Source organism: Phytophthora sojae (genome assembly GCF_000149755.1).
Source record: "Phytophthora sojae unplaced genomic scaffold PHYSOscaffold_1, whole genome shotgun sequence".
Classification (NCBI taxonomy): domain Eukaryota; phylum Oomycota; class Peronosporomycetes; order Peronosporales; family Peronosporaceae; genus Phytophthora; species Phytophthora sojae.
In genome coordinates this window covers 9612642-9640211 of record NW_009258115.1, presented here as the reverse complement: position 1 = coordinate 9640211, position 27570 = coordinate 9612642, and the positions used below count along the sequence as shown (strand labels likewise).

The 27570-nt window shown below is 54.9% G+C and overlaps 6 protein-coding genes across 6 annotated transcripts; 5 read left to right on the top strand and 1 right to left on the bottom strand.

Annotated features, from left to right (window-relative positions):
* Positions 1-4257: 4257 nt before the first annotated feature.
* On the top strand, positions 4258-5618 carry PHYSODRAFT_294625 (hypothetical protein; the record flags this gene model as incomplete). The annotated part of the gene is made up of 5 exons (XM_009518458.1): positions 4258-4308; positions 4375-4566; positions 4641-4796; positions 4879-5046; positions 5196-5618. The coding sequence occupies 5 exons, from the start codon at positions 4258-4260 to the stop codon at positions 5616-5618; spliced, it is 990 nt and encodes a 329-aa protein (XP_009516753.1).
* A 15373-nt stretch (positions 5619-20991) lies between these two features.
* PHYSODRAFT_473604 (hypothetical protein) lies at positions 20992-21828 on the top strand (the record flags this gene model as incomplete). Its single annotated transcript, XM_009518457.1, has 3 exons — positions 20992-21492; positions 21569-21645; positions 21741-21828. The coding sequence occupies 3 exons, from the start codon at positions 20992-20994 to the stop codon at positions 21826-21828; spliced, it is 666 nt and encodes a 221-aa protein (XP_009516752.1).
* A 59-nt stretch (positions 21829-21887) lies between these two features.
* Positions 21888-23934, top strand: PHYSODRAFT_552782 (hypothetical protein; the record flags this gene model as incomplete). The annotated part of the gene is made up of 8 exons (XM_009518456.1): positions 21888-22003; positions 22067-22201; positions 22272-22326; positions 22402-22768; positions 22833-22939; positions 23010-23177; positions 23252-23515; positions 23605-23934. 8 exons carry the CDS (start codon positions 21888-21890, stop codon positions 23932-23934), a joined length of 1542 nt encoding a protein of 513 aa, XP_009516751.1.
* Positions 23935-24234: 300 nt separating this feature from the next.
* PHYSODRAFT_468557 (hypothetical protein) lies at positions 24235-24999 on the top strand (the record flags this gene model as incomplete). Its single annotated transcript, XM_009518455.1, has 1 exon — positions 24235-24999. One exon carries the CDS (start codon positions 24235-24237, stop codon positions 24997-24999), a length of 765 nt encoding a protein of 254 aa, XP_009516750.1.
* A 224-nt stretch (positions 25000-25223) lies between these two features.
* On the bottom strand, positions 25224-25954 carry PHYSODRAFT_309820 (hypothetical protein; the record flags this gene model as incomplete). Its single annotated transcript, XM_009518454.1, has 2 exons — positions 25224-25502; positions 25586-25954. The coding sequence occupies 2 exons, from the start codon at positions 25952-25954 to the stop codon at positions 25224-25226; spliced, it is 648 nt and encodes a 215-aa protein (XP_009516749.1).
* Positions 25955-26154: 200 nt separating this feature from the next.
* PHYSODRAFT_473306 (hypothetical protein) lies at positions 26155-27556 on the top strand (the record flags this gene model as incomplete). Its single annotated transcript, XM_009518453.1, has 3 exons — positions 26155-26226; positions 26295-26831; positions 26915-27556. The coding sequence occupies 3 exons, from the start codon at positions 26155-26157 to the stop codon at positions 27554-27556; spliced, it is 1251 nt and encodes a 416-aa protein (XP_009516748.1).
* Between the last annotated feature and the right edge of the window lie 14 nt (positions 27557-27570).

The window sequence follows — 27570 nt, the reverse complement described above, 5'->3', positions numbered from 1 at the left end:
GAGCGACTGGAGGCGCAGCAGAAGGCGGAAGAGGACAAACTAGCCAAGCTCAGCGACAACCTACGAGAGCAGGTGCGATGGATGGATCGTTAGCGTGGTTGGGTGTCGCTGATTTGCTGTCATGGCATGGCGCCTTGCTTCCTCAGGAGCTGAAGTTTCGTCGGGGTTTTCAGGCAAAACCCAGTCCGCTCATGCAGGCGGCGGCGTCACTGGTTGCTACCACGCCAACCCCATTGCGGGCAGCGCGGAGTAGCTCGAACAAGAACGAGAACGCAACTTCATTGCAGACAGAAAATGTTGTTGTCTCCGTTTCGATGGATAAGCGAACACGGATGTCGAAAACCCCGTCGCCACCGACATCGCCACCAGGTATTTGGTGATTCAGCTGAAGGTTTCGATCAAATCTACTGACACTGCAATCATTGTTGCTAAGCTGCTCAGTCTCCGGATCTTTTGGGCGTCAACAACGCTGTGAACCGTCCGGAAAATGACGCATTGCAGTGCCTCATTCGAAATATCAATTGCGTCGAGCAGCAGAAGCGCATCGACAGGTTGCAGGTCGAGCTCGAAAAGGCAAACTCGCGCCGTCGGGATGCAGATTTTCCGATTAAAGTCGCGAGGCATCCCAATTCTTCTTCGGATGATTTATCTGGTCCCCACAGGCGTCCAGAACGCGATTATCCACAAGAAACCCATTTGAGCGAGAATGAAGCTTCTCCAGGTAACGAACCCTTTAACCGTGTAATTAGTACTCGCCTGTTGAAGCGATGCCACTCTCATGGTCTTATGCTCACCATTAGGCACGAAAGCACATGACAGGAAAACTGAAGCTGTCAGAAGAGCTGCAACAAAGTTCATCCACCTGAAGTCATTGGAAGACCAAGCACACACACACCAGCCGGACCAGGCAATACCACCAAGTAACAACACGGATTCAAGCCAAAATGTCCAAGCCGTGGCACCCTCTGAGTCGGCAGTACCGTCCGGTGTACCCGGTGTACCAACGGCAGCGTGTCTCTCGCAGTTCGTGCTCCCTGGCGGCTATCCCCCCATCTATCCAGCGCCCATAGCCCCTTACCCATTCGTATCGCCCCCAACCGTCAATCCGTACGGGATCGGGTTTCCTTCGCCGTTTTTTCACAGTTTTCAATACCCAGTTGCACCTTCATGGGCTCCTCCAAGCACTTCGTATCCGTTCCAGATTGGCAACGCTCCTCCTGCACCCGATCAAATCTCAAAGCCCTCACTTCATCAGCAAGAAGAGGAAATTCGACGATTGGAACGAGAGCTGGAGATGCAGCGAATTGTCAATGAACAGCAAGCGGAAGCGAAAGAATTTGCTCGACTTCAGGGCCGTCTTCAGGAACTACAAGTAAGTACCCACTTTTTCGATTTGCGTTGGCGCATACTAATCATCAATGTCAAAGTAGACCAAGATCTCGACGCTGACAGTGGCAGACAACGTTAGTGCACCAGCAATCAACGAGACGGAGGCTGATGAGAAGGAGGGCTCGGCACTCAGGAGTTTGAAGGTAATTAATGGGATGTTTCAAAGGCGTGGCTACCTATGTCAATCATGCTGACACGTGTGTTTTTGTCGCTGAAAGAGGCAACATCTCGAGGGTCTGGCCAAGGTTCGAAATGAACGGGACCTTCTGGAAGAGCAAGAAAAGGTTAGTTGGTTTTATAAACAATGCATTCGTATCGCGCGGTGGGCTTAAACGCGTCCTGCTCCAGCTTGAGGAATTAAAGGAGCTGATCCAGCGCCGGAGAGAAGAGAAAAAGCGCGAGCTTGACCACGAGGAGTGGGTTGCCAAACAGAAGCGAGAGCTGGTTGCCCTTCGCCTGCAACGTGCGATTCAGCATGGCGACGCGAAACCCGCAGATCCACAGGAGGAACCAGCGGAGCCGTACACCCCAGACAGCGGTTTTGCCCTGCATTGGGACTACGCCGCTGGCATCCCAGCGACAGTAAATGAGGTGCAGGTACGAGTAATATCGTGTCAATTTCCGGTTGGATTTACTAAGACGTGCGTGCCTATTCAGGTTACTTATGCAGTATTTGAGGGCAAAGTCATCCGTACACCCTTCAAGGTGGTCTCCTCTAAAGAAACCAAAGCGGTTGGCCCGCAGCACAAGTTGTGTTCGTTTCTCTCCTTTCGACACATCAAGAAACTGCCGGCGACAGCAGACCTCCGTGTTGTGATGGAGGTACTAGTACTCAAATGCAACGAACATCTAGGTGCAAATCTAAAGTCTTTGTCCTGTGATGTTGCAGATAGCTGCGGTGGCACAAAGTGGTGCAGGTGGTCCACGCGCACCGACGAGTTTAGGCTGGACAGCATTTGATGTCTTCAAGATGGCAAACGAAGGCGAAATGGTTTTAGTATGTGGGTCGTTCAAGCTTCCGGTGAAGCAGTCGTCGATGCCAGACCCTTCGAAAACAATCGTTTTGCCTCCGAATCTCAATGAATGCGGCGATATAAGGCTGCACATTCGACTAGTGCATGGTGGGAGGGTAGAGGAAGCGTCAAGGTTGGTCGTGGATCCAGAATTACATGCAGGTAATACCTCCACAAATGTCTTGTCCAGTACGCAGCAGCAATATCTAACTAACATCATCTGCTTTTGCTGTTTTATTGGACTGGATACAGCACGATACGAGCTCCCAGATAGTGGGAAGGCACCTCCCAAGCCTCAGTCAAGGGGGACGGTGGCGCGGCAGCGGTCCATACAAGGCAGAAGAACCCCCGTCAAGTCTCTTGATGATCAAGAGACAACACCTTCACCGGCTTCAGCCGAACGCTCGTCCGATCCACCACCATCAGGTCGCCCTAAGCAAGATTTCCTCGATGTTGACCGTTTGCGTTTGATTTCGTCAGCTTCATCTCGCCCACTGAGCACGCGCCCACGCTCAAACCTTCCGGCTACGAGTGCCATACCCCGGTTGCCCCCATTTCGTGAAGATTCTGACGAGGTGGATGAGCCATGGATTCGTGTTGACAAGACTGCTGAGCTACAAAGACGTCTACTGGGCGGTAGCTCATTCCAGCCCGGAGATGGATTCAACGTGTTTATCGATGGTGGGCGGGGATTCTCGGATAGTGTTACCATTTCAAAGGTGACAGTTGCAGCTCTTCACGCAGATCGGACTCAAGTTGTCGCCGAGAATGCGAATGCGTTCGCCTCTACGGCTTTGGATGCGTTTGACCCGACATTTGATGCTGTACGTGGATGGTAGGGAAGCCTGGGCTGGAAGTTTGCGTGCGCTCACTGTTTTTCGTGTGCTTTCTGCTATAGTATGTGGAGTATCGACACAGCAACTTTAACCCTACGCTTACGCTGGTCATTCGCGTCGACACCATCGAGCTGGTCTCTAAGCGACCGGTGATCTTGGGGTACTCTGTGTTTCCTGTGTTTCTAGATGTCGAGACTCGAGATCAGCCCAACCGCCCGAGTATTCCTCAGTTCATTCTGAATGAAGGAGGGTTTCAGTTGCCGCTGCATTCCCAAGTCCAGTCTGCCGAGGCGAATCAACCGCTAAGTGCGAAGTCGTGTGACGTTTTCCCTCGGATACCATGTGCTACATTGTTGCTGCGGATCGTGAATGCAAAGCTGGTATGAAGGACTCGAGAAAAGTATTATACTGCTGGTCTGAAGCCTAATGATGTGTATATTGAATAGTCAGGAGACGGATTGGCGGTGCTTTCACGCAAAGACTTCCCACCGCACGAATGGGAAACCAAGGGCTTGCTGGTTCCAGCTCCTCTGTATTGCGATCAGTTTTACGATTCGCTGCGGTGCGTTCCTTCTGGCATCGAAGAGAAAATTTACTCGATTCGGGTGAGTTTTGATTCCTTTACGCAGTTCGTGGCGTAAACTCTCTAATGACTACCCCCCCGCAGCACAAGAACCGTAGGCCCAAGACTGTGTCTCAGTGTCTCCAGCAGATATCTCTCAGCACCAGTGAGGCTCGAGAAATGCTAAAGGTTCCAAAGTGTGCTTAATTAAGTGCTCGCTGTCGCATATTTTATCTAACTTCGTGCTGCTGTGCATCAGGTTAAACCTGCAGCCTATCTGGATCTCTCGTCAGCTCTGCGTTACGAGCCAGCCATCGGCTTCCGAGTTGCCGTGGACGCTCTACACAACGTCAAAGCAAAGGGAGGGCCGTTCTTCAAAGTTATCTTCTCGGTGTTTCCTCCAGGGTCGTTCTACCAAGCGATTCGGTTGACGGGGGATGTGTATTTCACTACAACCATGGGCTGGACGAGCGCGCAGACGTCCCCTGAGTTTGGTAACGGGTACATGGTAAGCCGCAATAAATTGCCCGCGCGATCCCATCTACGACGAGTCTAACGCACTGACCCCTGACAGACTTTGCGGGATTCGCCTAGCGACCAATTGCTCGCAGTACTCTTCGACGTCCGCAGCGTGACGCGGCACCCCAAAACAGGAGCACTAACCTCGCAGCAGTACGGGTGGACGTTCCTCCCGGTGCTCGCTCATTCGCGCTTCGTAAATGCGTGCACCATCCAGCTCCCGCTTTTCCAGGGTGAAGTCAATCTGGTACGGTCGATCCGATTGCCGCGTGCTTGACAACCAGAGACTAACCTACGCTGCTGTGGGCACCAACTACTCAGGGCGTCTTGAAGTCAGCAATTGGTGGACTGAGCACTTTGGTGGACGATATCGGCAATGAAAAGGTGAAGCAGTTGGTACCTGTGGCCGAGGACGGTGCATCGCTCTTTGTGCGAATCCAAGACCCTCAGGTGCCTCACTTGTCCTCGCAGCCGATCGTAAGTACTAGTCGACACTGCTATGACGACTGGGCTCTTTGCGGGAGCTAACGTGTATGGTGTGTGTCTACCAACGCAACAGGTCAATGCGAGTCTGTCCAAGATGGTTCCATCTCGATTAAGCGCAAAGTATGTCTACGACAGCACCAAAATCGCGGCGTCGAAGAAGAAGACCCCAGTGAGCAAGCTGCTGCCCACGAACACACCTGAAACCCAATTCGAGAAGGAGATGAACCAGGCCTTCGCCCAGGTAGGACTTCATCGGTAGCCCCCCCCCCGCACGAAGTACTGACAGCTCCCTGTGTTCTGATAGGAAATGGGCATTCATCACCTGCTCTTCTAGCAAACAAACCTGCCTCAACTCGGAAGCGTCGGGAGACTCTTCATTGCCTTTAACAGTTGAGAGAGGATGGATCGTGCCGACCTCAGCAGCACAGCAGCAGCGCTAAGAAGAAGAGCAGGAAGTCCAAGCCTCGCTTCCGTCTGCCCCGCCTTCGCCTCCGCCCCAAGAAGACGCCGCTGCAGCTCGAGGACTTTGACGACGTGCGCTACAAGATGGAGATCGTGCGACTGGGGGACGACGCCAGCGACTCGATCGACGAGCGCGTGCCGGTTCTGGAGTCGGTTTTCCTCGCCTTCCTGTGCCTCCTGCTGCTCGGGGGCTGCGTGGCCGTGGGCTTCGCGACGCACTTGATCGAGTACTCGCGCGAGGTGCTGAGTTGGCTGCTGCCGATGCTGCTGCTGCCGCTCGCGTGGGTGGTCGCGCTCGTTGTTTGGGAGCGCCGCGCTATCGCCATGCAGAGCAAGATCGCGACGCAGTAGCCAGGCTCGGTCAAGTAGTGTACCCCGAAGTCAAAAACCATGACAGCAATCGTAAAGGGAGTTCTCGTTCCGCCATCGCCATCGCGATGAGCGTGCTTGTTGGCAATACGTAGTTGCAAGCATCTTCAGACGAGTGCAAATAGGACAAGGTACTATGATACTATTTTCTTCTACTACTGAATTAGCGTTTTAAAGAGTGCAAATGTTGATATTTCCTTCCTCATATACAAAATGATACAGGGTAATACATAATAATATAACAATATAGTAGCAAATTGTATTGATATGATATCATTAGTTCTGGAATAGCAGTAACCCCGGAGGGAGTGCCCAACACAGATTCATGCTCTTTCGTAAGACGATACTGGTCCCTAGAGAACATACCGTAAGACAGCGTCTTACGTTTTGCAATTGTAACGGGGTTACATGGAATAGTGACCATGTCACTATTCCGAGATGACTACATCGGTCACTCCCCTGGATAGTGACCCAAGTGGCCTCAGAGCCAACAGATACATTTTGTATGACACAAACTATAGGGAACTTAGGATTTGTATGCAGGCCAAATCTGTACCAATCTATAAATACATTCAGTCTTAGATCTACCGCTTTTCAAGTCAAGTCGTCCCCTTCAGACCAGGGACACGTGAACGGCTGTTCACTTGGAGTTTGTATACTCCTGCTTCCTCTGTTAAGAAGTGCTGTGTGCCCCGTCACACGAGGGCTCATCGCCCACGTTCAAGGGCTGCAGGCCACTGCGGCCGCGCCGAAGCCGGTGCAACCGAAGCCCCTGCGGCTGAAGGTTCACCCCTTCGAAGGGAAGGAAGGAGAACACCTTCACTTCTGGGTTCGAGAGGTTGAGCTCGCGATGGACGCGGCTCTCGTCTCGGACGAGCGACTCCGTGTCGCCTTTGCGCTCTCCAACCTTAGTGGTCGCGCTAAGAGTTGGGCGTATACGCGCGAAGCGACGACGCCTGGATGCTTCGCATCATGGTCCCAGCTGTGCGAGCAGCTGCGGGCCGCGTTTCTTCCGGCGAACTACGAGTACCGCCAGCGTTCGCGCTTCCTCGCCTGCAAACAAGGAAGGCGCGAGTTGCATGAGTACATCCAGGAGATGCGAGTGCTCACTGCCTCTTTGGTGGGGAACCCCCTGCCTGAACACATCAAGGTGACCGTGTTCATGGACGGTCTGCGTGTCGGTCCTGCCCGCACGCAACTGTTCCGTGTGCAAGCAAACACTATGGAGGAGGCGATTCAGATCGCCCTCCAGGAGGAGTACAGCCACAAGCAGGCTCGTACCCCCGCCACGGTATGGCAGAGCAACCCTGCCTCTGGCGGTACGCCTAATGGTAACTCCGGCAATGGAGCGATCAACGGGCCGGTTCCCATGGATCTGGGCATGGCCGAGCAGAGCGACATTCGCTGCTACGGCTGTGGCAAGCTTGGGCACATGAAACGTGCTTGTCCCGCGGGAGGACTGAAGAAGAAGTTCTCTTCGAAGCCCTTTGGCTCTAGTGGTCGCTGGCAGAAACCGCGCCCCAGGAACCAGGGGATCGCCGGACACCAGTAGGGGCGGGGCGCCCTACTGGGGAAACACTAAGTCTTCATGAGGGGCGTGCGGGTGGCGCACACCATGGGGACTTAGCCCCTGAGAGTCTCTGTACTCTCGAAGCGGAGAAGGGCAGCGGTGGGCTGCTTGTGGTGCACGCGAGTGTACCGGGATACGATCATCCCTTGAGAATCTTGATCGACTCTGGGGCGTCCAAGAACTTTGCGCGCCGCCAGACTGTCGCCGCAATCGCGACAAGTACGCCGATGCGCTACGAGGCAGCAAAGGCAACGGGCTGGTCTCGGTAAGACTGGCCGACGGTACGGTGGTAGAAGTACCTCGGGTCCACATGGACCTCACTGTCAAGTTCGAGGACTTCGACAGCACGGAGCCGTTCTTGGTCCTAGACATGGACAAGTACGACTTGATCCTTGGCATGCCGTGGCTGGAGAAACACGAGCCTTGGATCGACTGGCGCGGCAAGGCCATCGGGGCCAGCCGTCCCCCACGCTCTGACAGAGCTTTGGTGAGTCATGTTCCCACCTCTGGCAGCAGCTGGGGCGCCCGCGAGGGCCGCCAGGGCGCAGCAGCGTCTAATGAGTTCTTGGGGTCCGTCGAGACTGACGACGACTCCGACCGGGCCAGACAAGGCCTGAGAGTGGAGGTGCCGGACAGCACCTACCAGGTGGGTAACGTAGGTCCACACGCGGGTAACGAAGTACCGCAGGCAGCAAGGGCTGCTGGAGAAGGCGCCGCTGGCGTTGGCGTGGGTAACCAAGTTCCACGCGAGGTCACTCAGACCGTAACTGATGAGGAAGGCACTGCAGGCGCTTCCGATGTGGGTAACATAGTTCCACAGGAGGTCACTCAGACCATAACTGATGCGGGAGTCGCTGGAAGCGCTCCTGGTGTGGGTAACCAAGTTCCACACGGCAAGGTGGGTAACATAGTTCCACCCAGCAAGGCGGGTAACCAAGTTCCGCTCAAGAACAAGGCGGGTAACCAAGTTCCGCTCAAGGACAAGGCGGGTAACGTAGTTCCGCACGAGATCGAGAAAATCGGTGGTGCCGTCAAGGCGGCGCCACGAGACGAAGACACCCGAGGGTCACGTCGTAAGCCGGGCCTAGTCGTGTGACCGACGACGCCAGTCGCCAGCGACTCCGAGCCTCCAGCCAAGGCTCCAGCCGCCGAAGAGTGTTATCACATCTTCGACGGCGTGACCGGTAGTCGGGTCAAGACAGGAGCTGTCGAGCTTACAGCTCTGCCCGAGGTTTCAGAGTTGCTGAACCTTGAGGAGCTCGCCATGGAGGACTTCTTGGCCGAGCTAAAGGCCGGGGAGATCGCAGAGTTGGTTCTCCTCCGACCGGAGTCCACGTCGGCCGAGTTGAACTCGTCCTCGGTCATGGACCAGACAGTCCTGGAGGAGTTCCAGCGACAGCTCGCGTCGCGCATGGGCTCTGAGATTCTTAAGAACCCCCGAGACCCGGTGTACCCCTTGGTGAAGGAGTTTGAGGACGTGGTGTCCAAGGATCCACCGTCCAATCTCCCTCCGGACAGGGGAATCAGGCACGAGATTGATCTCGTGCCGGGCACGAAGTACTGTGTCACGAGGCAATGACCTCTTCCCCGGGAGCAGTGTGAAGTCATTGATGCCTTCTTTGCCGCCAAGGCGAAGGCAGGCATGGTGCGGGAGTCGAAGTCCCCGCACTCGACGCCTACCTTCTGTGTTCGCAAACCGAACGGAAAGTGGCGTCTGGTTCATACTTATAACAAGCTGAACAGCGCGACAGTGCCTGCGCAGACACCGATCCCGCGCAAGGACGTGTTGCTCAACAACATGGCCGGGTGCACGCTGTATAGCGTGCTGGACCTGGTGGACGGATACTACCAGATCCTGATGCGCGAGAGCGACATCCCACTCACGGCTGTGAGCACGCCGAGCGGTATGCTCTGGGAGTGGCTGGTCATGCCTCAGGGGCTTTCGAACGCCCCGGCAACGTTCAATCGCTTGGTCACACAACTGTTCCGACCTTTGTGTGCGTTCACACAGACGTACTTTGACGACATCTTCGTCCACAGCCGTGCCGAGGCAGGCCAGACGGCCATGGAGGTGCATCTCCAGCACCTTCGACGTGTGTTCGAAGTCATGCGGGCGAACAAGCTGTACGCCAACATCGACAAGTGTGTGTTCGCAGCTGAGGAGATCAAGGTCCTGGGCTGCTTCGTCAGCAGCGCCGGGGTCCGGGCGGACCCGGAGAAGGTGGAAACCATCGCGGCTTGGCCGCCACCTCGGTCGCAGAAGGACCTACGACAGTGGTTGGGCCTCGCCAACTACCTGCACAAGTATAGTGTAGGCTACGCCGAGCTGGCACGGCCCTTGTCGGATCTCCTGAAGTAGGATGTCGACTGGCGCTGGGAGCGTCGCCATCAAGATGCTTTTAACGACATCAAAGCGAGCTTACAGCGCGCGCCAGTCCTGGCATTGCCGAACGAGACGAAGCCTTTCAGCGTAGTCTGTGATGCGTCTGACTACGCAATTGGCTGTGCGCTATTGCAGGCCGACGATGAAGGCCGCGAACTGGTCATCTCGTTCCAGTCCAGGCAGCTCAAGGCAGCCGGACGGAACTATCCAGTCCACGACAAGGAGCTACTTGCCATGAAGTACGCTCTTGTCAAGTTCCGAGTGCACCTCCTGGGCTCGACGCCCTTTGTCGTTTATACAGACCACGCGTCCTTGCGGACTGCCGTCAACACGCCGCATCTCTCACAGCGGATGGCGCGTTAGCTGTCATTCTTCGCGGAATACAACTTCCGTGTCGAGTACAAGCCGGGCAAGTTGAACGTGCTTGCCGACGCGCTGTCGCGCCGACCCGACTACGAGCTTGCTCATATTAGTCGGGTCACGACGGATCTGTGTGATCGCATCAGGCTGGGGTACCGAGACGATGCCAGTCTCGGACCTCTTGTGCGGTTCTTGGCCGCTGGCTCGGAAGCCAAGGCCGAGTGGCTCACGCCCCGACAACGTGCAAGGCTGCATCGCTATGAGTGGGCTGACGGTTTGCTCCACTATAGGGTCGAGCCCGAGGATCCTCCCCGTATTGTCGTGCCCAACGACGAGGATCTCAAGTACGACATCCTGATGGAGGCGCACGACGCTCCATCCAGTGGCCATCTCGGCCGTGAGAAGACGTACGCGTCTGTCTCGCAGATGTTTTGGTGGCGTCACATGTACAAGTGGGTCGCCACCTACGTCAGTACGAGCGAGACGTGCCAGCGCGTGAAGCCTGCCAGTCACGCCTCGGCACCATTGCAGAGCCTGCCGGTCCCAGCGGACTGCTGGAAGTCGATGAGTCTTTACTTTGTCTTCGGACTTCCGGCCGATGACCGTGGCAACACTGGTGTTGTTGCCTTCGTGTGCCGTCTGAGCAAGATGGTCCACTTTGCTCCAGTTCGTGACACCGTCACTGGCGACGAGGTCGCTCGCCTGTTCATGGACTGTGTCTTCCGACACCACGGTCTGCCCGAGACCATTGTCTCTGATCGAGACCCGCGGTTCACCGCTACGTTCTGGCAGACGCTGTTTCGCCTTCTCGGCACACGACTGTCGATGTCGACGGCGGACCACCCGCAGACGGATGGCCAGACGGAGTGCGTCAATCGCGTGCTCGAAGACACGCTCCGCAGTATCTGCGCGGAGATGCCCCGCTCTTGGGCTGATCGCTTGCCCATGGTTGAGTTCGCACTCAACAATGCGGTACATGCATCGACGGGCTTTACGCCCTTTTACCTGAACGGGTTGCGCCACCCTCAGGTGCCGCTCACATTACGAGGCAGTACCGGGGCTTCGGTCCTAAGTGGGGGAGAGGCTCGAAAAACCTTTCCTCCCAAGTCTCGGACGTGAGTCCAGCCACCTTGCGGAAGCAACTGTCCTCGTTTGCCGAAGACAGGCTGAACATAATCAGCAGGGTGCGAGACACCATGGCGCAAGCCCAAGATAAACAGAAGGAGTACTCTGACCGAAATGGAAGAGGAAACATGAACGTGTTTAAGGTTGGGGATTTAGTTCTCCTAGATACTAGAAACCTACCGCTAAACACTGTTAGCTCGGTCGAGAGCAACAAGCTGAAGCACCGCTTCATTGGACCCTTCACGGTCCTCAGCCGGCATGGCGCGGCGTACACCATAGACTTGCCCAAGTCGATGACGACTCACCCGACGTTTTACGTGGGTCGTCTTAAGAGGCACCATGACCCTCTGGCTCTGGCTGCCCCGCAGGAATCGGTGGGTGGCCCGGTGGAGAAGAGCGCAGCTCCTCGAAGCGCGGCGTCGGGTCGCGGTAAGGCGCCTGATACGCGCGCTGGTCGTAAGACGGCGCGGCGTACAACGGAGCAGCATACGCAGGGGCCCCGTACGAGCCCTGGCCAAACTGGGCCTGATACGAGTGGGGCTGCTGCTGCTCCGGATACGGCGGGTGGCCATGAAGCTCGGCCCGAAGGCCAGCGAGCTGGTTTCGCAGCGAGTCGTAAGACGACAGGTCGGCTCGACGATCCACACGGCCATGGAGACTGCGAGTTTCTTGATAGAGCGGGCAACATCCTCACGGAGCCGCTCCACGGCACCAGGCTGACCAGCACGAGCGGCAGCCTCGCCACCAAGGCCGACGCCAAGCGCAATCTCGAGGACGTACACACGGTCCCGGAGAAGACGAATCTCCTCTTGCTGCAGGGCCACCACCTGACTCGGGGCCCCAGCATACGGCTGCGTCGCCTCAGGCTCGTAGCCATGGCCGTGCGAGGCCACCGCCGGCCCTCCTTGATCGTAATGGGCAGATCCACTACCACGTGGAACGAGTCGTCCGGGAGCGGCGGTTCCATGGCAAGCGCCAGCTGCTCGTGAAGTGGAGGGGTTACCTTGAGTCGGATAACTCGTGGGAGCCCGTTGAGCAGCTCCAGGTAGACTGCCCGAAGGCTGTTGCGATATGGGACGAGAAGCAGCGGCAGCTTCGTAAGTAGTCCTTGGCTTCTTGGCCGGTACCCGGGGCACGGTAGCAGACGTAGTCGCACCACGCCCACGCTCTTCACGAGCTTTGGCTCTCGCCTCTTGCTTCAGCTCGTCCATCTTCGAGTGGAGCTTGCGCTTGCTCACGAGTTGAGCGAACTCGATGCGGAGCTCGCGCACGTCCAGGATTGCGGACAGAGTGCGATCCTCACGGAGTTCTTTGAACTCTTGGTCGGAATACCCTTTGCACTGGAAGTAGCGCCAGAAGAGGTCTTCCACCTCGCTCCAGGTCATGTTGTCATTCGGCTTGACCCAGTGGAAACCCCACACAGGATGGAGTCCACCCTTGTCCTCCGGCTTCTTGCGAAGCGTGGTGAACTCCTTCAGTGTGAGCTTGTGTGGTGCTACTAGCACACACCGGGCGACTTCAACGTCGCCAAGAAAGAGTGGCTCTTTCTCAACAAGAGCACGCTCATAGGAACCCCTCGAGGTGTACCCGCCGATAAGGCCACGAGGAGCCGAGAGCTTCTCCAACAGCGCTGGCGCACCAGTGCCAGGCTCGGGCGGGAAGTAGCCCTGCGGGTACGTGGCATCCCCGCCTGAAGAAGACTCGATGGCAGTCGTGGCAGTCGGCTGCCTGGCATACGCACCCGAGCTAGCAGCGTGGTATTGCTGCTGCTGCTCGTCGAGGTTGTTGGAGAGCTCCTTGGGCTCGTGGACGGCACCCTCCTCGTCCTCAGACTCCGAGTCGATGAACAGCTTGGAGCTGGAGCCGCGAGGCGACCTGGAAGCTGAACGCTTCTTCGCCTTGGCCTCGGCGGCCTTCGCAGCGGCAGCCGCTTTCGACGCTTGGGCACGCTCACGACCTTGTGCCAGCGTCAGATGCTTGGATGCCAGCACCTCCTTGGGCTTGGAGCCCGCGTCGCTCGGCGACTTCTCGGCCACGACCCCAGCGTCGGCCATGGCGACTTCGTCGTGCGACTGCTTGCTGTCGCCTGAGCCGGACTCGGCGTCCTCCGCCTCCTTCTCTGACGAGGCCTTTGCGTCGGCCGAGGCGTTGGTCATGTCGCCTGCCGCCAGCTCCGTGCCTTCGGCAACGCGTGCGTGCTGCCCTCCGAGACGTTCTCGTCGTCGGGTGAACTCTCACCGGAGTACAGGACCATCGTGCAGTCAAAGACGGCAGCTTCCCAGTTGCGAGCCGGGCTTTTATGGCCCTGAGGACTCTCCTCCTTGCCTTGCGCGGCGTCAGGAGACTTGCTCCGAGCCCCGGCCTGACGGCCACTCTCCGGCGTGCTGCTACGAGAGCGCACCACCTCCTCGGCCGCCTTCGTGGCCTCCATCGGCGCGGACGACTCGTCCTTGGCCTTGGCCGCCCTGGTCTTCGGCCCTACGGCCCGCGGTTTCGGAGGTGCTTTCGCACTGCGCGCACTGCGCTTTGGAGGCATGCTTCCGGTCGACGTGGAGACCCTGCGGCTTGCTCGGCGATACGCCAGTTGCTCTGTGAGGCCCGGGAGCCGAGGCGCCAGAGCTCGCGCCGTTGTCGATGGATTTCGACTTTGCGAGTGAAATGTGAGTCGCCGGCGTAACCTCGCTCTGATTGGTCGATAAGATCGAATCTAAGTGGGGGAGGATGTAACGGGGTTACATGGAATAGTGACCCTGTCACTATTCCGGGATGGCTACATCGGTCACTCCCCTGGATAGTGACCCAAGTGGCCTCAGAGCCAACAGATACATTTTGTATGACACAAACTATAGGGAACTTAGGATTTGTATGCAGGCCAAATCTGTACCAACCTATAAATACATTCAGTCTTAGATCTACCGCTTTTCAAGTCAAGTCGTCCCCTTCAGACCAGGGACACGTGAACGGCTGTTCACTTGGAGTTTGTATACTCCTGCTTCCTCTGTCAAGAAGTGCTGTGTGTCCCGTCACAGCAATCAACGCATTTTGATTACATCTTGATTTTAGTATACCAGTGGTTACATTGTATTGTGTCACTCAAAACGTAAGACAGTTTGTCGGACACCAGTTTGCGCCATATTATTGGCCAAAAGCTCTACTTGACGTGCAGAGCTGCATGTGCATGCTCGGGCCCACTCAACCACGACAGCGGTGCGGATGCAGGCTGTGTTGGTGGCACCTTTGTTCGCCAAGACGACGCAGTTGCATGGCGCGTAGGTCCGTCGACAACAGGATGATATTCTGGCTGCAGCCACAGCGGCCGTGCCAGGCCTTGCGTGAAGCCTTAGCGCTAAGGCTGTTCTGATCTGTTGCTCTTAAAATGCCACGTCCAGAGCTTTTCAGTGCCTGGATGGTAAGGAATAGTGTCAGGAGGGAAATATTGTAGGAGTTTTCGTACTGTCAGGTTGCAATGTACGTATCATGATGCGGGCAAGCCTTCCTTCAATAACGTGGTTAGTTACGTAGCATAAGAGGCAGCGTGTAACGGGGTTACACGCACAAGTGGCTACAGTCACTTGTTACTCTAACAGATGCGATGTCTGTTAGAGGTTCGAACACTTCCTCGACCTTGGTGTAAGGCACACCAATGGCTACATACATTTATGACCACCACGACAGGTGGTCCATACACATTTAGGATTCCTATTGGCTGAAAGCAGCATCTTTTAGCCAATGAGTGACTTGCATGTTAGCAGGATCCTGCCAACCAGCCGTTGGCAGATTCCTAGTTTAGAATATTACATTTAGAGGAAGTCAGAAACATAAAACAAAAATAGCAGTTCTCATCTTTTACCAAAACCCGCTACTTGGAGTTTTTATCTTGTTTAAAGTATACTCGTGGATCTCGAGTATACTTAACTCAAGTAAAAGAAACCTACGCTTCCTCATACACGTGCGCATACGTGTAAGCCGTAGTAGTGAGCCAAGGTAGGCCCATTACACAGCGATTCTAGAGCGCTTATAACCGCGCCAGTCTATTGCTGTCTGTTAAGCTTGAATCTACGTAGTGTTTCCGTTTCGGCTTTGTTGACAAGTTTCTAGAGAGCGCTCGAGCGTACATTCTAGTCGTTTGCTATTCAATGTACGCTCAAGCACAATTCAGTTCTCCGTGTACCAACCGCGTCGTGTCCTCCGAAGGGCATCTCCCTACTTACGTCGACTACGCGGCTTCATGGAAGAGCTCCTCGGACCTCATAAAATATGTATAATACGCACTTTCATTTGAAGGACCTGGCATTTAGTAGGTCGCTAGTTAGGCCAAATAACTGTGATGCACTTCACATTACTACGAAATCGAAAACGAAACAAATAGACGTTCATGCTGCCGATTCTGCTCGTCAGCACGGCTATCCGTTGCTGGTGCATGCCACGACGGCGACGCAGACGGCCCGGCCAAGGGCATACACGGACAACACCACACATAATATTAGCCAATCACATGGCTAAATTTGATTTGTCGTCAAACTGTCTTACGAATGCTCGACACAAGTGATTCATGCTCTTTCGTAAGACGATACTGGTCCCTAGAGAGCATACCGTAAGACAAAGCGTCTTACGTTTTGCAATCAACGCATTTTGATTACATCTTGATTTTAGTATACCAGTGGTTACATTGTATTGTGTCACTCAAAACGTAAGACAGTTTGTCGGACACCAGTTTCCGCCATATTATTGGCCAAAAGCTCTACTTGACGTGCAGAGCTGCATGTGCATGCTCGGGCCCACTCAACCACGACAGCGGTGCGGATGCAGGCTGTGTTGGTGGCACCTTTGTTCGCCAAGACGACGCAGTTGCATGGCGCGTAGGTCCGTCGACAACAGGATGATATTCTGGCTGCAGCCACAGCGGCCGCGCCAGGCCTTGCGTGAAGCCTTAGCGCTAAGGCTGTTCTGATCTGTTGCTCTTAAAATGCCACGTCCAGAGCTTTTCAGTGCCTGGATGGTAAGGAATAGTGTCAGGAGGGAAATATTGTAGGAGTTTTCGTACTGTCAGGTTGCAATGTACGTATCATGATGCGGGCAAGCCTTCCTTCAATAACGTGGTTAGTTACGTAGCATAAGAGGCAGCGTGTAACGGGGTTACACGCACAAGTGGCTACAGTCACTTGTTACTCTAACAGATGCGATGTCTGTTAGAGGTTCGAACACTTCCTCGACCTTGGTGTAAGGCACACCAATGGCTACATACATTTATGACCACCACGACAGGTGGTCCATACACATTTAGGATTCCTATTGGCTGAAAGCAGCATCTTTTAGCCAATGAGTGACTTGCATGTTAGCAGAATCCTGCCAACCAGCCGTTGGCAGATTCCTAGTTTAGAATATTACATTTAGAGGAAGTCAGAAACATAAAACAAAAATAGCAGTTCTCATCTTTTACCAAAACCCGCTACTTGGAGTTTTTATCTTGTTTAAAGTATACTCGTGGATCTCGAGTATACTTAACTCAAGTAAAAGAAACCTACGCTTCCTCATACACGTGCGCATACGTGTAAGCCGTAGTAGTGAGCCAAGGTAGGCCCATTACACAGCGATTCTAGAGCGCTTATAACCGCGCCAGTCTATTGCTGTCTGTTAAGCTTGAATCTACGTAGTGTTTCCGTTTCGGCTTTGTTGACAAGTTTCTAGAGAGTGCTCGAGCGTACATTCTAGTCGTTTGCTATTCAATGTACGCTCAAGCACAATTCAGTTCTCCGTGTACCAACCGCGTCGTGTCCTCCGAAGGGCATCTCCCTACTTACGTCGACTACGCGGCTTCATGGAAGAGCTCCTCGGACCTCATAAAATATGTATAATATGCACTTTCATTTGAAGGACCTGGCATTTAGTAGGTCGCTAGTTAGGCCAAATAACTGTGATGCACTTCACATTACTACGAAATCGAAAACGAAACAAATAGACGTTCATGCTGCCGATTCTGCTCGTCAGCACGGCTATCCGTTGCTGGTGCATGCCACGACGGCGACGCAGACGGCCCGGCCAAGGGCATACACGGACAACACCACACATAATATTAGCCAATCACATGGCTAAATTTGATTTGTCGTCAAACTGTCTTACGAATGCTCGACACAAGTGATTCATGCTCTTTCGTAAGACGATACTGGTCCCTAGAGAGCATACCGTAAGACAAAGCGTCTTACGTTTTGCAATCAACGCATTTTGATTACATCTTGATTTTAGTATACCAGTGGTTACATTGTATTGTGTCACTCAAAACGTAAGACAGTTTGTCGGACACCAGTTTGCGCCATATTATTGGCCAAAAGCTCTACTTGACGTGCAGAGCTGCATGTGCATGCTCGGGCCCACTCAACCACGACAGCGGTGCGGATGCAGGCTGTGTTGGTGGCACCTTTGTTCGCCAAGACGACGCAGTTGCATGGCGCGTAGGTCCGTCGACAACAGGATGATATTCTGGCTGCAGCCACAGCGGCCGCGCCAGGCCTTGCGTGAAGCCTTAGCGCTAAGGCTGTTCTGATCTGTTGCTCTTAAAATGCCACGTCCAGAGCTTTTCAGTGCCTGGATGGTAAGGAATAGTGTCAGGAGGGAAATATTGTAGGAGTTTTCGTACTGTCAGGTTGCAATGTACGTATCATGATGCGGGCAAGCCTTCCTTCAATAACGTGGTTAGTTACGTAGCATAAGAGGCAGCGTGTAACGGGGTTACACGCACAAGTGGCTACAGTCACTTGTTACTCTAACAGATGCGATGTCTGTTAGAGGTTCGAACACTTCCTCGACCTTGGTGTAAGGCACACCAATGGCTACATACATTTATGACCACCACGACAGGTGGTCCATACACATTTAGGATTCCTATTGGCTGAAAGCAGCATCTTTTAGCCAATGAGTGACTTGCATGTTAGCAGAATCCTGCCAACCAGCCGTTGGCAGATTCCTAGTTTAGAATATTACATTTAGAGGAAGTCAGAAACATAAAACAAAAATAGCAGTTCTCATCTTTTACCAAAACCCGCTACTTGGAGTTTTTATCTTGTTTAAAGTATACTCGTGGATCTCGAGTATACTTAACTCAAGTAAAAGAAACCTACGCTTCCTCATACACGTGCGCATACGTGTAAGCCGTAGTAGTGAGCCAAGGTAGGCCCATTACACAGCGATTCTAGAGCGCTTATAACCGCGCCAGTCTATTGCTGTCTGTTAAGCTTGAATCTACGTAGTGTTTCCGTTTCGGCTTTGTTGACAAGTTTCTAGAGAGTGCTCGAGCGTACATTCTAGTCGTTTGCTATTCAATGTACGCTCAAGCACAATTCAGTTCTCCGTGTACCAACCGCGTCGTGTCCTCCGAAGGGCATCTCCCTACTTACGTCGACTACGCGGCTTCATGGAAGAGCTCCTCGGACCTCATAAAATATGTATAATACGCACTTTCATTTGAAGGACCTGGCATTTAGTAGGTCGCTAGTTAGGCCAAATAACTGTGATGCACTTCACATTACTACGAAATCGAAAACGAAACAAATAGACGTTCATGCTGCCGATTCTGCTCGTCAGCACGGCTATCCGTTGCTGGTGCATGCCACGACGGCGACGCAGACGGCCCGGCCAAGGGCATACACGGACAACACCACACATAATATTAGCCAATCACATGGCTAAATTTGATTTGTCGTCAAACTGTCTTACGAATGCTCGACACAAGTGATTAATTAGGCGGCACCTCGGTAACTGAAGCCGGAAAATGGCCCCGGTAACTGAAGTTAACTGCCGCGACAAGCTCGAGATGGATCGAAGACATCTCGAAAGTGAGGGCTTACCACGTACCAGTCCGCACATCGGTGATCAGCGTAGCCAGGTTGTCGCCGCGCGCGTTGAAGCCGCCAGTTGTGCCAATTCAACTACATGTATTACTTGACAGGTAAGGAAGTACATGTAGTGTAGTAGCACGCACAAAATCGTCAGATGTGGCACCCTAGCTACAAACACAACAACAGCCGAGCTAGTCGGCCCTTGTTGGCCTGAGCTGAGATGTCCCCCAGCGGTTCGGCCCTTCCGGGACAGTGATGTCTCGTCCTCGCCGAGACCAAGTACCCCAAGCCAGTCAATCACGGAAGCCAGCTGAGTTACCTGACTCCGGAATTAGAAATCCCGTACCCTCCGCCAAAGGACGGACGACGGTCCTCGCGGGCTTTTACGGGTCGCCGAGAGCAAAGGCTTCTCGACTCAGCAATCAGTGCCCGGGACGTACGGGAACACCGGCTCGCAGCGGTGGCGAGACTTTTCCTTCGCGCTTGGCGAGACACGCGCCCAACCCTTAATCTCTTGGCGCTACCAGTCAACACCCTACAAGCTATGCCTCTCGGGTGCTGACAGCAGACATAATCCGGCCCGTGCAGGGACTTACTGGAAGCGCGTGCACGTGTTGTGGACCTAGAAAATTCTGCTCTGTTTGGTTGTTATCTCTGTCGGGCTCCCTGAAGGGGCGCCTCTACTATTCCTAAGATCCTATACAAATACCAAATGAAAGTGGGTGGTTTTGGATCTCGGCCGACCCTTCGCTGAGCGCAGCGACGCTTGAGCTCGGCTGGTCCGGATAAGGCGTCCGGATAACTCTTCGAACTCGGCTGAGCCGGATAAAGTGTCCGGATAAGCCGGTGAACTCGGCTGAGCCGGATAACCCAGTGAACTCGGCGGAGCGACCCGCGAACTCGGCGGAGCGACCCGTGAACTCGACTGCGCGACTCCCGGACTCAATTGAGCCTGGTCACCGTATCGGACGGTACATGGTACCGTTTAGCCGAGCTCGGCGGCTTGAACTCCCCATGATCTCGGCTGAGTGTGTCCAGTGCCTTCCTGAACTCGGCTGGGTCTTCATCACTGGGCCTGCCACGTGTCACCAGGTCGAAGCCGGTGTGCCTTGAGTTTCTGACACCATCAGCCGAGTTCAGCGGTCGTCCACCAGCGCATTCTTGCCCACTGAGCTCGGCATCCCGCCGAGTAGTACTTGGCTCCTGGTACGTTGTTCCACTGCAGCCGTGGAGTGTGACACAAAACTTGATGCACCACATACAACGCGCGTTTTCATTGCTGCACTTCCAGCGAAACACACGCACCAAGTACGGCCGGACGATCAGTCACCTCTTTAATCCCCTCGCGCTCAAGTGCATCTAGTACTACGTTGCTGAGGTGGCTATAAAGAAACAAAAGTTTGCGTCCGCAGAAGTCGATGGGCGAAGGGCTCGTAAACATCCTGGTCGGCTCGAAGTCAATGTAGCAGATGCTGCGGCTGCGAAGCAGGCGAAAGAGATGCGTTGTAATGGGAGCGCAAATTTACATACCACAGATACTATAGGTAAGAGGTTAGTGGTAGAATTCAGAGCTTCTTCGTGCAACGCGTGCGATTTTATTTCTCGTTAAATTGCTGCTTTGGTGATAGCGATCGGCCGCGGCGAAGATGCTCACACTAAGTTCTTTAGCTATTCCAGCCTATGCATAGCTCTCGTGACAGAAATGTGCAATGCAAGGATGCACATTTCGTCTTGTGATGGCCATGCGTGTCAACTTGCTGGGTTGGCAAGCTGAAGCATGTGAACACTTGAGTAGTCTCCATACACACTGTAGTTAGTTTGAAAGCGATCCGAAGTGTTCTGACATTTGTTTGTGTATACAAAAAAGTAAAAAAAGGTGCCAAATTCGTACTACTTTATCGTAGTACGATAGTATAATTTTGGAGAAGGTGCTACTTCTTCTTAATATTAAATAATCCAACTACTACTAGTATATGCTTTTTGAAAATATACTATTATGGTGTAATACATGATCCAGGATATAGTACTATTACTGAAAGCCGGTACCACGGCCGCAGTTGGGTCATCAGCAAGCGCTTGGAGACGATGGCGGTGATCACCTTCACGCCGCTGTACGGCGTGCACTCGAGCGCACCGTGCTGCGCGTACCTGCTGGAGGTGGACGAGGTGTGTATCCTGCTGGACTGCGGCTGGACGGACGAGTACGACGTGGAGCTGCTCAAGCCGCTGCAGCGCGTGGTGGACCGCATCGACCTGGTGCTGGTCTCGCACTTGGACCTGGCGCACATGGGGGCGCTGCCCTACGCCATGGGCAAGCTGGGGCTCAACGCGCCCGTCTACGGCACGCTGCCGGTGCACCGCATGGGGCAGATCGCGCTGTACGACGCGTTCCAGGCCAAGACCAAGCACGACAGCGACTTCTCGCTCTTCTCGCTGGACGACGTGGACCTCGTCTTCGAGCGCTTCAAGCAGCTCAAGTACTCGGAGAAGCTCACGCTCACGAGCAGCGGAGAGGGGATCGTCATCACGCCCCATGTGGCCGGTCACCTCATTGGCGGCGCGCTCTGGAGGATCATGAAGGAGACGGTAAGACGGGGGCGACGCACTTTATGGCTGGGTGGGCGGTTGGTTGCACGTGGACTGACGGGCGTATTTGGCGCAGGATGACATCATCTACGCAGTTGACTACAACCACCGCTCGGAGCACGTGCTGCAGAAGACGATCCTGGACTCGTTCACGTGCGTTTCCCAGCGGCAGCGGTCGCTTGCAGGGGCCATTGGTATCTTGTATTGTGCTGATAATGTGCTGGGGCCGTCGCTGTTGTTGTTTGCAGGCGCCCGACGCTGCTTATCACAGACTCAATGAACCTCCACGCAGAGCAGCCCAAGCTCAAGGACCGAGACAGCAAGGCAGGTTCCTGATCGTTGTCTCTGCGGGGTATAGTGAACGTGATCTAACAACATTAAACTGTATTCAGATTATGATGGAGATTTTGAAGACGGTCCGGAACGGAGGTAATGTGTTGATCCCGACTGATAGCTCAGGTCGTGTGCTTGAGCTGATGCGGGTGCTCGACCAGTACTGGATCCAGAACAAGTACGTGAGCACTGCTGCGGGCACTGCTATTACATCACTAACCTTGCTCTTGTCCGACCGCAGACTGCGTGACCCGATTGCACTGCTCCATGACATGAGTTACTACACCCCGAAGGCCGCCCAGGCAATGCTAGAGTGGTGCAATGACCGTATTGCGAAGAACTTCGACGTCGGTCGGCAAAACCCGTTCCAATTCTCGTACGTGCCATACACCTACTTGCTGCACAAAACACGGATTGGAGTTCTTACCTGAATTCGTAAATTGCAGACATATTCACCTTGTCCATACGCTGGAGGAGCTAGACGCTCTTCCAAGCCCCAAGGTAAGACTAGGCCGTGAGTCACCTTTCCCCGCTACAGTAGGTTCACACTAATCTTTCTTTTGCAATATTTTATAGGTTGTTTTGGCTACGTCGCCAAGCCTGGAGTGTGGCTTTGCGAAGGATATTTTCATCCGCTGGGCCCCTGATCCAAGGAACAGTATCATCTTCACTTCGACTACGCCCGAGACGTCATTCGCATCTCGTGTACTGAAGATTGCCAAGGATCCGTCCGCTGCCAAGGTCATTTCATGCACAGTGACGAAAAAGGTGTTCTTGGAGGGAGCAGAACTTGCGCTGTATGAAGTGAAAGAGCGGAAACGTCTTCGCACGGAAGCCGAAAACAAGGCGAAGGAGATCGAAGAGGCTGCAATGGAAGATATGATGATGGGAATCGAAGACTTCGAATCTGAGTCAGAGGAGGAGGAAACCACACAGCAAGAAGGTGCGCATCGGGTACAAGACTGACATCTTAGGGTTTCTAGATGACTAATTTGTGTGCGTGGCAGTCCAACTTCGAGGCACCTTTAAGGTTGGCCTGGGGCAGTTTGCTTCTGTTCGGTACCCGATGTTCTTCGCAGTGGAGCCCAAGATTGAGTGGGATGAATATGGAGAGGTACGCAAAGCCGGCGCTAGATTGCAAACTTAATTAGGATCGAACTGAGTTGGGTTGATCTCTTGAACAGATTATCAACCCCGACGACTTCAAGGATGCAACGTTGCTGGCGAACCGCCAGGCCCGCCGCAACATTATCGAGGATGCTGATGGAGACGAGGATATGGAAAGCGCCGACAAAGAAGCTGCCGCTGAAACTCGCCCCACAAAAACCATCACGAATGAAGTCACCGTCAGCGTAAGAGGACTTCACAGCGCCGCTATCGGTATCCTTGCTATCTGCCTACTAACCCCCGTACGTACTTGCTATAGATTGCCGCTCGTATCACCCAAGTGGACTTTGATGGCATTGCCGACGGTCGAGCAATCCGCAACTGTCTCGGCAACGTGAAGCCCCGCAAGCTCATCCTGGTTCACGGCACGGAGACAACTACGAACGAGCTGAAAAAGTTCGTTGAGTCGTCCATCCCGCTGTGCGAGGCCGTGTTTACCCCGAACGTGATGGAGTGTATCGACATTGAGTCCGATACAAACGTGTACAAGCTGTCGGTGAAGGAGTCGCTGTACACGTCTGCGGTCTTCCGGAAGGTGCGTCGGCAGTTGCGTTGCTCTGCGAAAGTCTTCAGATGGCCAAACTGACGAGTGTTTTCTGTCTGTCTTCACAGGTTGGCAGCCACGAGGTCGCGTACGTCACAGGTCAACTGGCGCTCCCGGAGAACAGCTCCGTGCCGGTGTTGCAGCCTCTGAACGAGAACGGCGGCCAGACGACGCACGAACCCATCCTGCTGAGCGACGGCAAGATGAAGCTGGACGTGATGAAGCAGGTGCTGGGCAAGGCCGGCTTTCAGGCCAAGTTCCGCGGCGGTATGCTGGTCTGCAACGACGGCGTGGTGCTCAAGCGCGCCATGAACAACGAGATCGTGATGGAAGGCACGCTGTCCAGGAACTACTACCGCATCCGAGCGCTGCTGTACGAGCAGTTCACCTTGGTGTAGTTGCAGTGCGAAAGTGGTGACATGAACAAAGCCCCAAAAAAATTTCGCCCAGTACTTTTAAATTTGATTTCGACTCCAAGTCGATATAGCTACATCCGAAACTCAACCCCAACTACGCCTAGCATGACCTTGCAGAAATTATCCTGTATATCCGTATAGCGAATAGTCTAACCAGTATAGACTTGCATGAGCTTGCATAAATTATCCGTATTGTATAAATAGTCGTATAGCCCTATGGAACCCCATCCTGCGGCTTGTGTGGCTCAGCATTGTCAATTGCTGCACGGTTGGTATCGAAGTATGTTGGCGCTCCAGCGGCACGCGGCGCGCTCCGGCGCCAAGCAGGTGGCTCGCTTCTCGGCTGCGGCGGCCGCTACTGCTGCCCAGGACGCGTTTGCGGACGTGCTGCAGCTGGCTCTGCGCGAGACGGAGGGATCGCGCGCGTCCCGGCGCCTGCGCAAGCAGGGCTTCCTGCCGGGCGTGCTCTACGGCGAGGGCGAGGACGGCAAGGACGAGCGCGTGCTGGTCTCGTTCCCCACGCGCACCTTCGAGCGCATGCACCGCAAGCTCTGGACGTCCATCGAGAACCAGGTCTTCCAGGTGCAGGTGGACGACCAGCCGCCGGTCAAGGCCTACATGCGCGACGTGCAGCTGGACCCCGTGACGGACGTGCCCGTGGCCGTCAACTTCCTGCGCTTCAAACCCGGCCGCAAGGTGTCCATCCCCATCACGTACCTGAACGAGGAAGGCAGCCCCGGCCTCAAGCGCGGCGGCTTCATCAACCACATCCACCACTCGCTCGAGTGCAGCATCTTCACGGACGACATCCCCACCACGCTGCAGATCGACGTCAACGGCCTGCACGTGGGTGACAAGGTGTACCTCGATGCCATCAAGTTCCCGGAGGGAGTGGTGCCCAACATCCCGGAGGGCTCGCTGGTCGCCAAGATTGCTGGCCGTCGCGGTCTCATCCCGCGCGTGGAGGCCGTGGTCGAGGAAGTGGTGGAGCAGAAGGTGGAGGAGGACGACGACGAGGAGTTCGACGACTGGAACGACATCTTCTAGGCACTTGCAGTCGCAGAAGACAGGTGAAGCGGCGCGGCGCGACGGAGGAGGGGAGGAAGCTGCGGCTGCACTGGGTACGTCGCTGTTTGCTATTCTGTTCTGGACGTCGCTGTTGGCTCGCGTCGCGTGGTGATAGGAGGAAGCCCCTTTCCTTCTGCAGCAATTAAATAGAGCTCCCGGTTTTCCATTCGCGCGAGTTGCACCTGATACATTAGCTTTCCAATCTACTCCTCTGAGGCAGTTCCACCTGCAGCCCTGGGCTTGAAGAAGGAGGCACTGTCAGGCAGCGGCTTCTTCTCCTCCTGCTGCTGGTCCCTCTTGGCCTTACTGTCTGCAGCAATGTCTGTCCGGGTAGGGTTCACGTCCGGGAAGTCTTCCCGGAGCCAGTCCAGCGACGCCGTCGTCTGGATCGTGCGCGTCACGTCCGACGCCTTGACTTGCCGCTTGTTGCGGTACAGAGCCTGCTCGTAGCTCTTGGTGCCGAGGAACTGGGCAAACAACTCCTACAATCAAGCAGACAGCGATAACAGTTGAGCTAGTGTCATAGTCAACTGCCAACAGTTGCAACGCCCTTCAATCTTCGTACCGATGCCTTGGCGATGGCGATGAGCGCGTCCTTGGAGATCTTGCCGACGTCCGGATCGCTCTGCACGATCTTCCTCACCCTCCCGAGCGGGTAAATGCAGGCGTTGGAGTCGTGCGCCGCCCTGCCCTCAGCCGTAGGCTCCGCGTCGATCTGCGGGTTGTCCAGTAGCTCCTGCTGGTAGCGCTCCTTGTCCTTGGCCGCCAGCTGCACGTACACCTCCTTCTCCTCGGGCTTGAGCTCCTTCCACTGCGCGCTGATGATCTTCTGGATGTCGCCGATGCGCGCGCCCGGGTTCTCGTCCATCACCTGCTTGCGCCGCTCATTGCAGAAGAGCAGGTACGAGCTCTGCGGCTTCTTGACGGGCGCCATGATCTCTGCGGCTTTGAACCTTAACGCCAAAAAGCGTCTGTACAAAGACTTTTGAAAGTAATTACCCCCCTACATACCATTTCTCGCCACACAACTGAACACGCATCCCGACGATGGGCGGTAGCGGCAGCAAGAGCGCTGAGTCCTCGGGCGGCAAGCGCCAGAACGACGCCACGTCCGCCAAGGATGAGCTGCTGGGCATGGTGCTGGACGGCCTGATGCTCTACACCATGTACCAGACCTCCAAGTACCTGTACAAGGCAAGCCACCGAGTCTGTCGCCATCACATACCCCCCGACTCTCCTTCCTAACTTGTTTGTGCCTGTTGTCGCCGCTGCAGCAACTGAAGCCCATGATGGACGACTGGAGGCAGGGCCAGGACAGCCAGGCCAAGCTGCAGAACCGCCTGCAGCGCACGGGACGCCGCGTGTTCAACACTAACTACTTCGAGAACGTCATCGCCGGCGACATCGTGGACCCGCAGGACATCGACGTGTCGTTCGACGACATCGGCGGCCTGGAGCGCCAGAAGCGCGATATATACGACCTGGTGGTACTGCCGCTCAAGAGCCCCGAGTTCTTCGCGTCTCGCGGGAAGCTGCTTACGGTCCCCAAGGGCATCCTGCTTTACGGAAAGCCAGGCACGGGCAAGACCATGATGGCTAAGGCCATCGCCAAGGAGTCTGGCGCCTTCTTCATCGACCTCAAGATCAGCACCATCATGAGCAAGTGGTTCGGCGAGTCCCAGAAGCTGGTGCGAGCCGCCTTCTCACTGGCCCGTAAGCTGGCGCCCTGCATCATTTTCATCGACGAGGTCGACTCCTTCATGGGCAAGCGTGGCGGCGTGTCGGACCCGACCTTTTCGTCCATGAAAACGGTACGTAACTCTGGGAACACCCGGCGATGAGGTGGGGGTATGGGCGATTGTTTGACCTTGTGCTTATTGCTTCGCATCCGCAGGAATTCCTGGCGCTGTGGGACGGCTTTACGGAAATGAGTACCGAGGAGGACTGTGGCTTTGGTGTCATTATCATGGGTGCGACAAATCGTCCGGGAGACGTTGACCCGGCCTTCCTTCGCCGTATGCCGCGCACGTTCGAGATTGGACTCCCCAACAGACCACAGCGTGAAAAGATTCTTCGTCTTCAGCTCAAGACTGAGCGGGTAGACGATCACTTTGATTTCTCTCAGCTCGCCAATGACACGATGTACTATAGCGGTAGTGATTTGAAGGAGCTGTGCCGCGCTGCACTGATGATCCCACTACGAGAGCACATCGACAATTGCCGCGCTGCAGCGGAGGAAGCTGAAAAGAACCGGCCAGCTGAAGGCGAGAAGCCCCAGATTTACGACGAGTCCGCCGCTCCCCAGCCGCCAACGATGCGCCCACTGTCGATGGCTGATTTTGATGAAGCACGGACCATGGTGCAGCCAACTGGTGCCACCGCGTACGCGTACGAGAATGCCCAGGAAGAGAAATCCGCTCGACCTGCGTCTGGCCCTGGAATGTCCATCGACCCCGACATGTTTGCGGCTCTCATGGCTGCGGGATTGCAGAACTTAATGCAGCAAAGTCGCAATGTCTCGCCGACGTTCGAATAGGTTTTGGTGAAAGA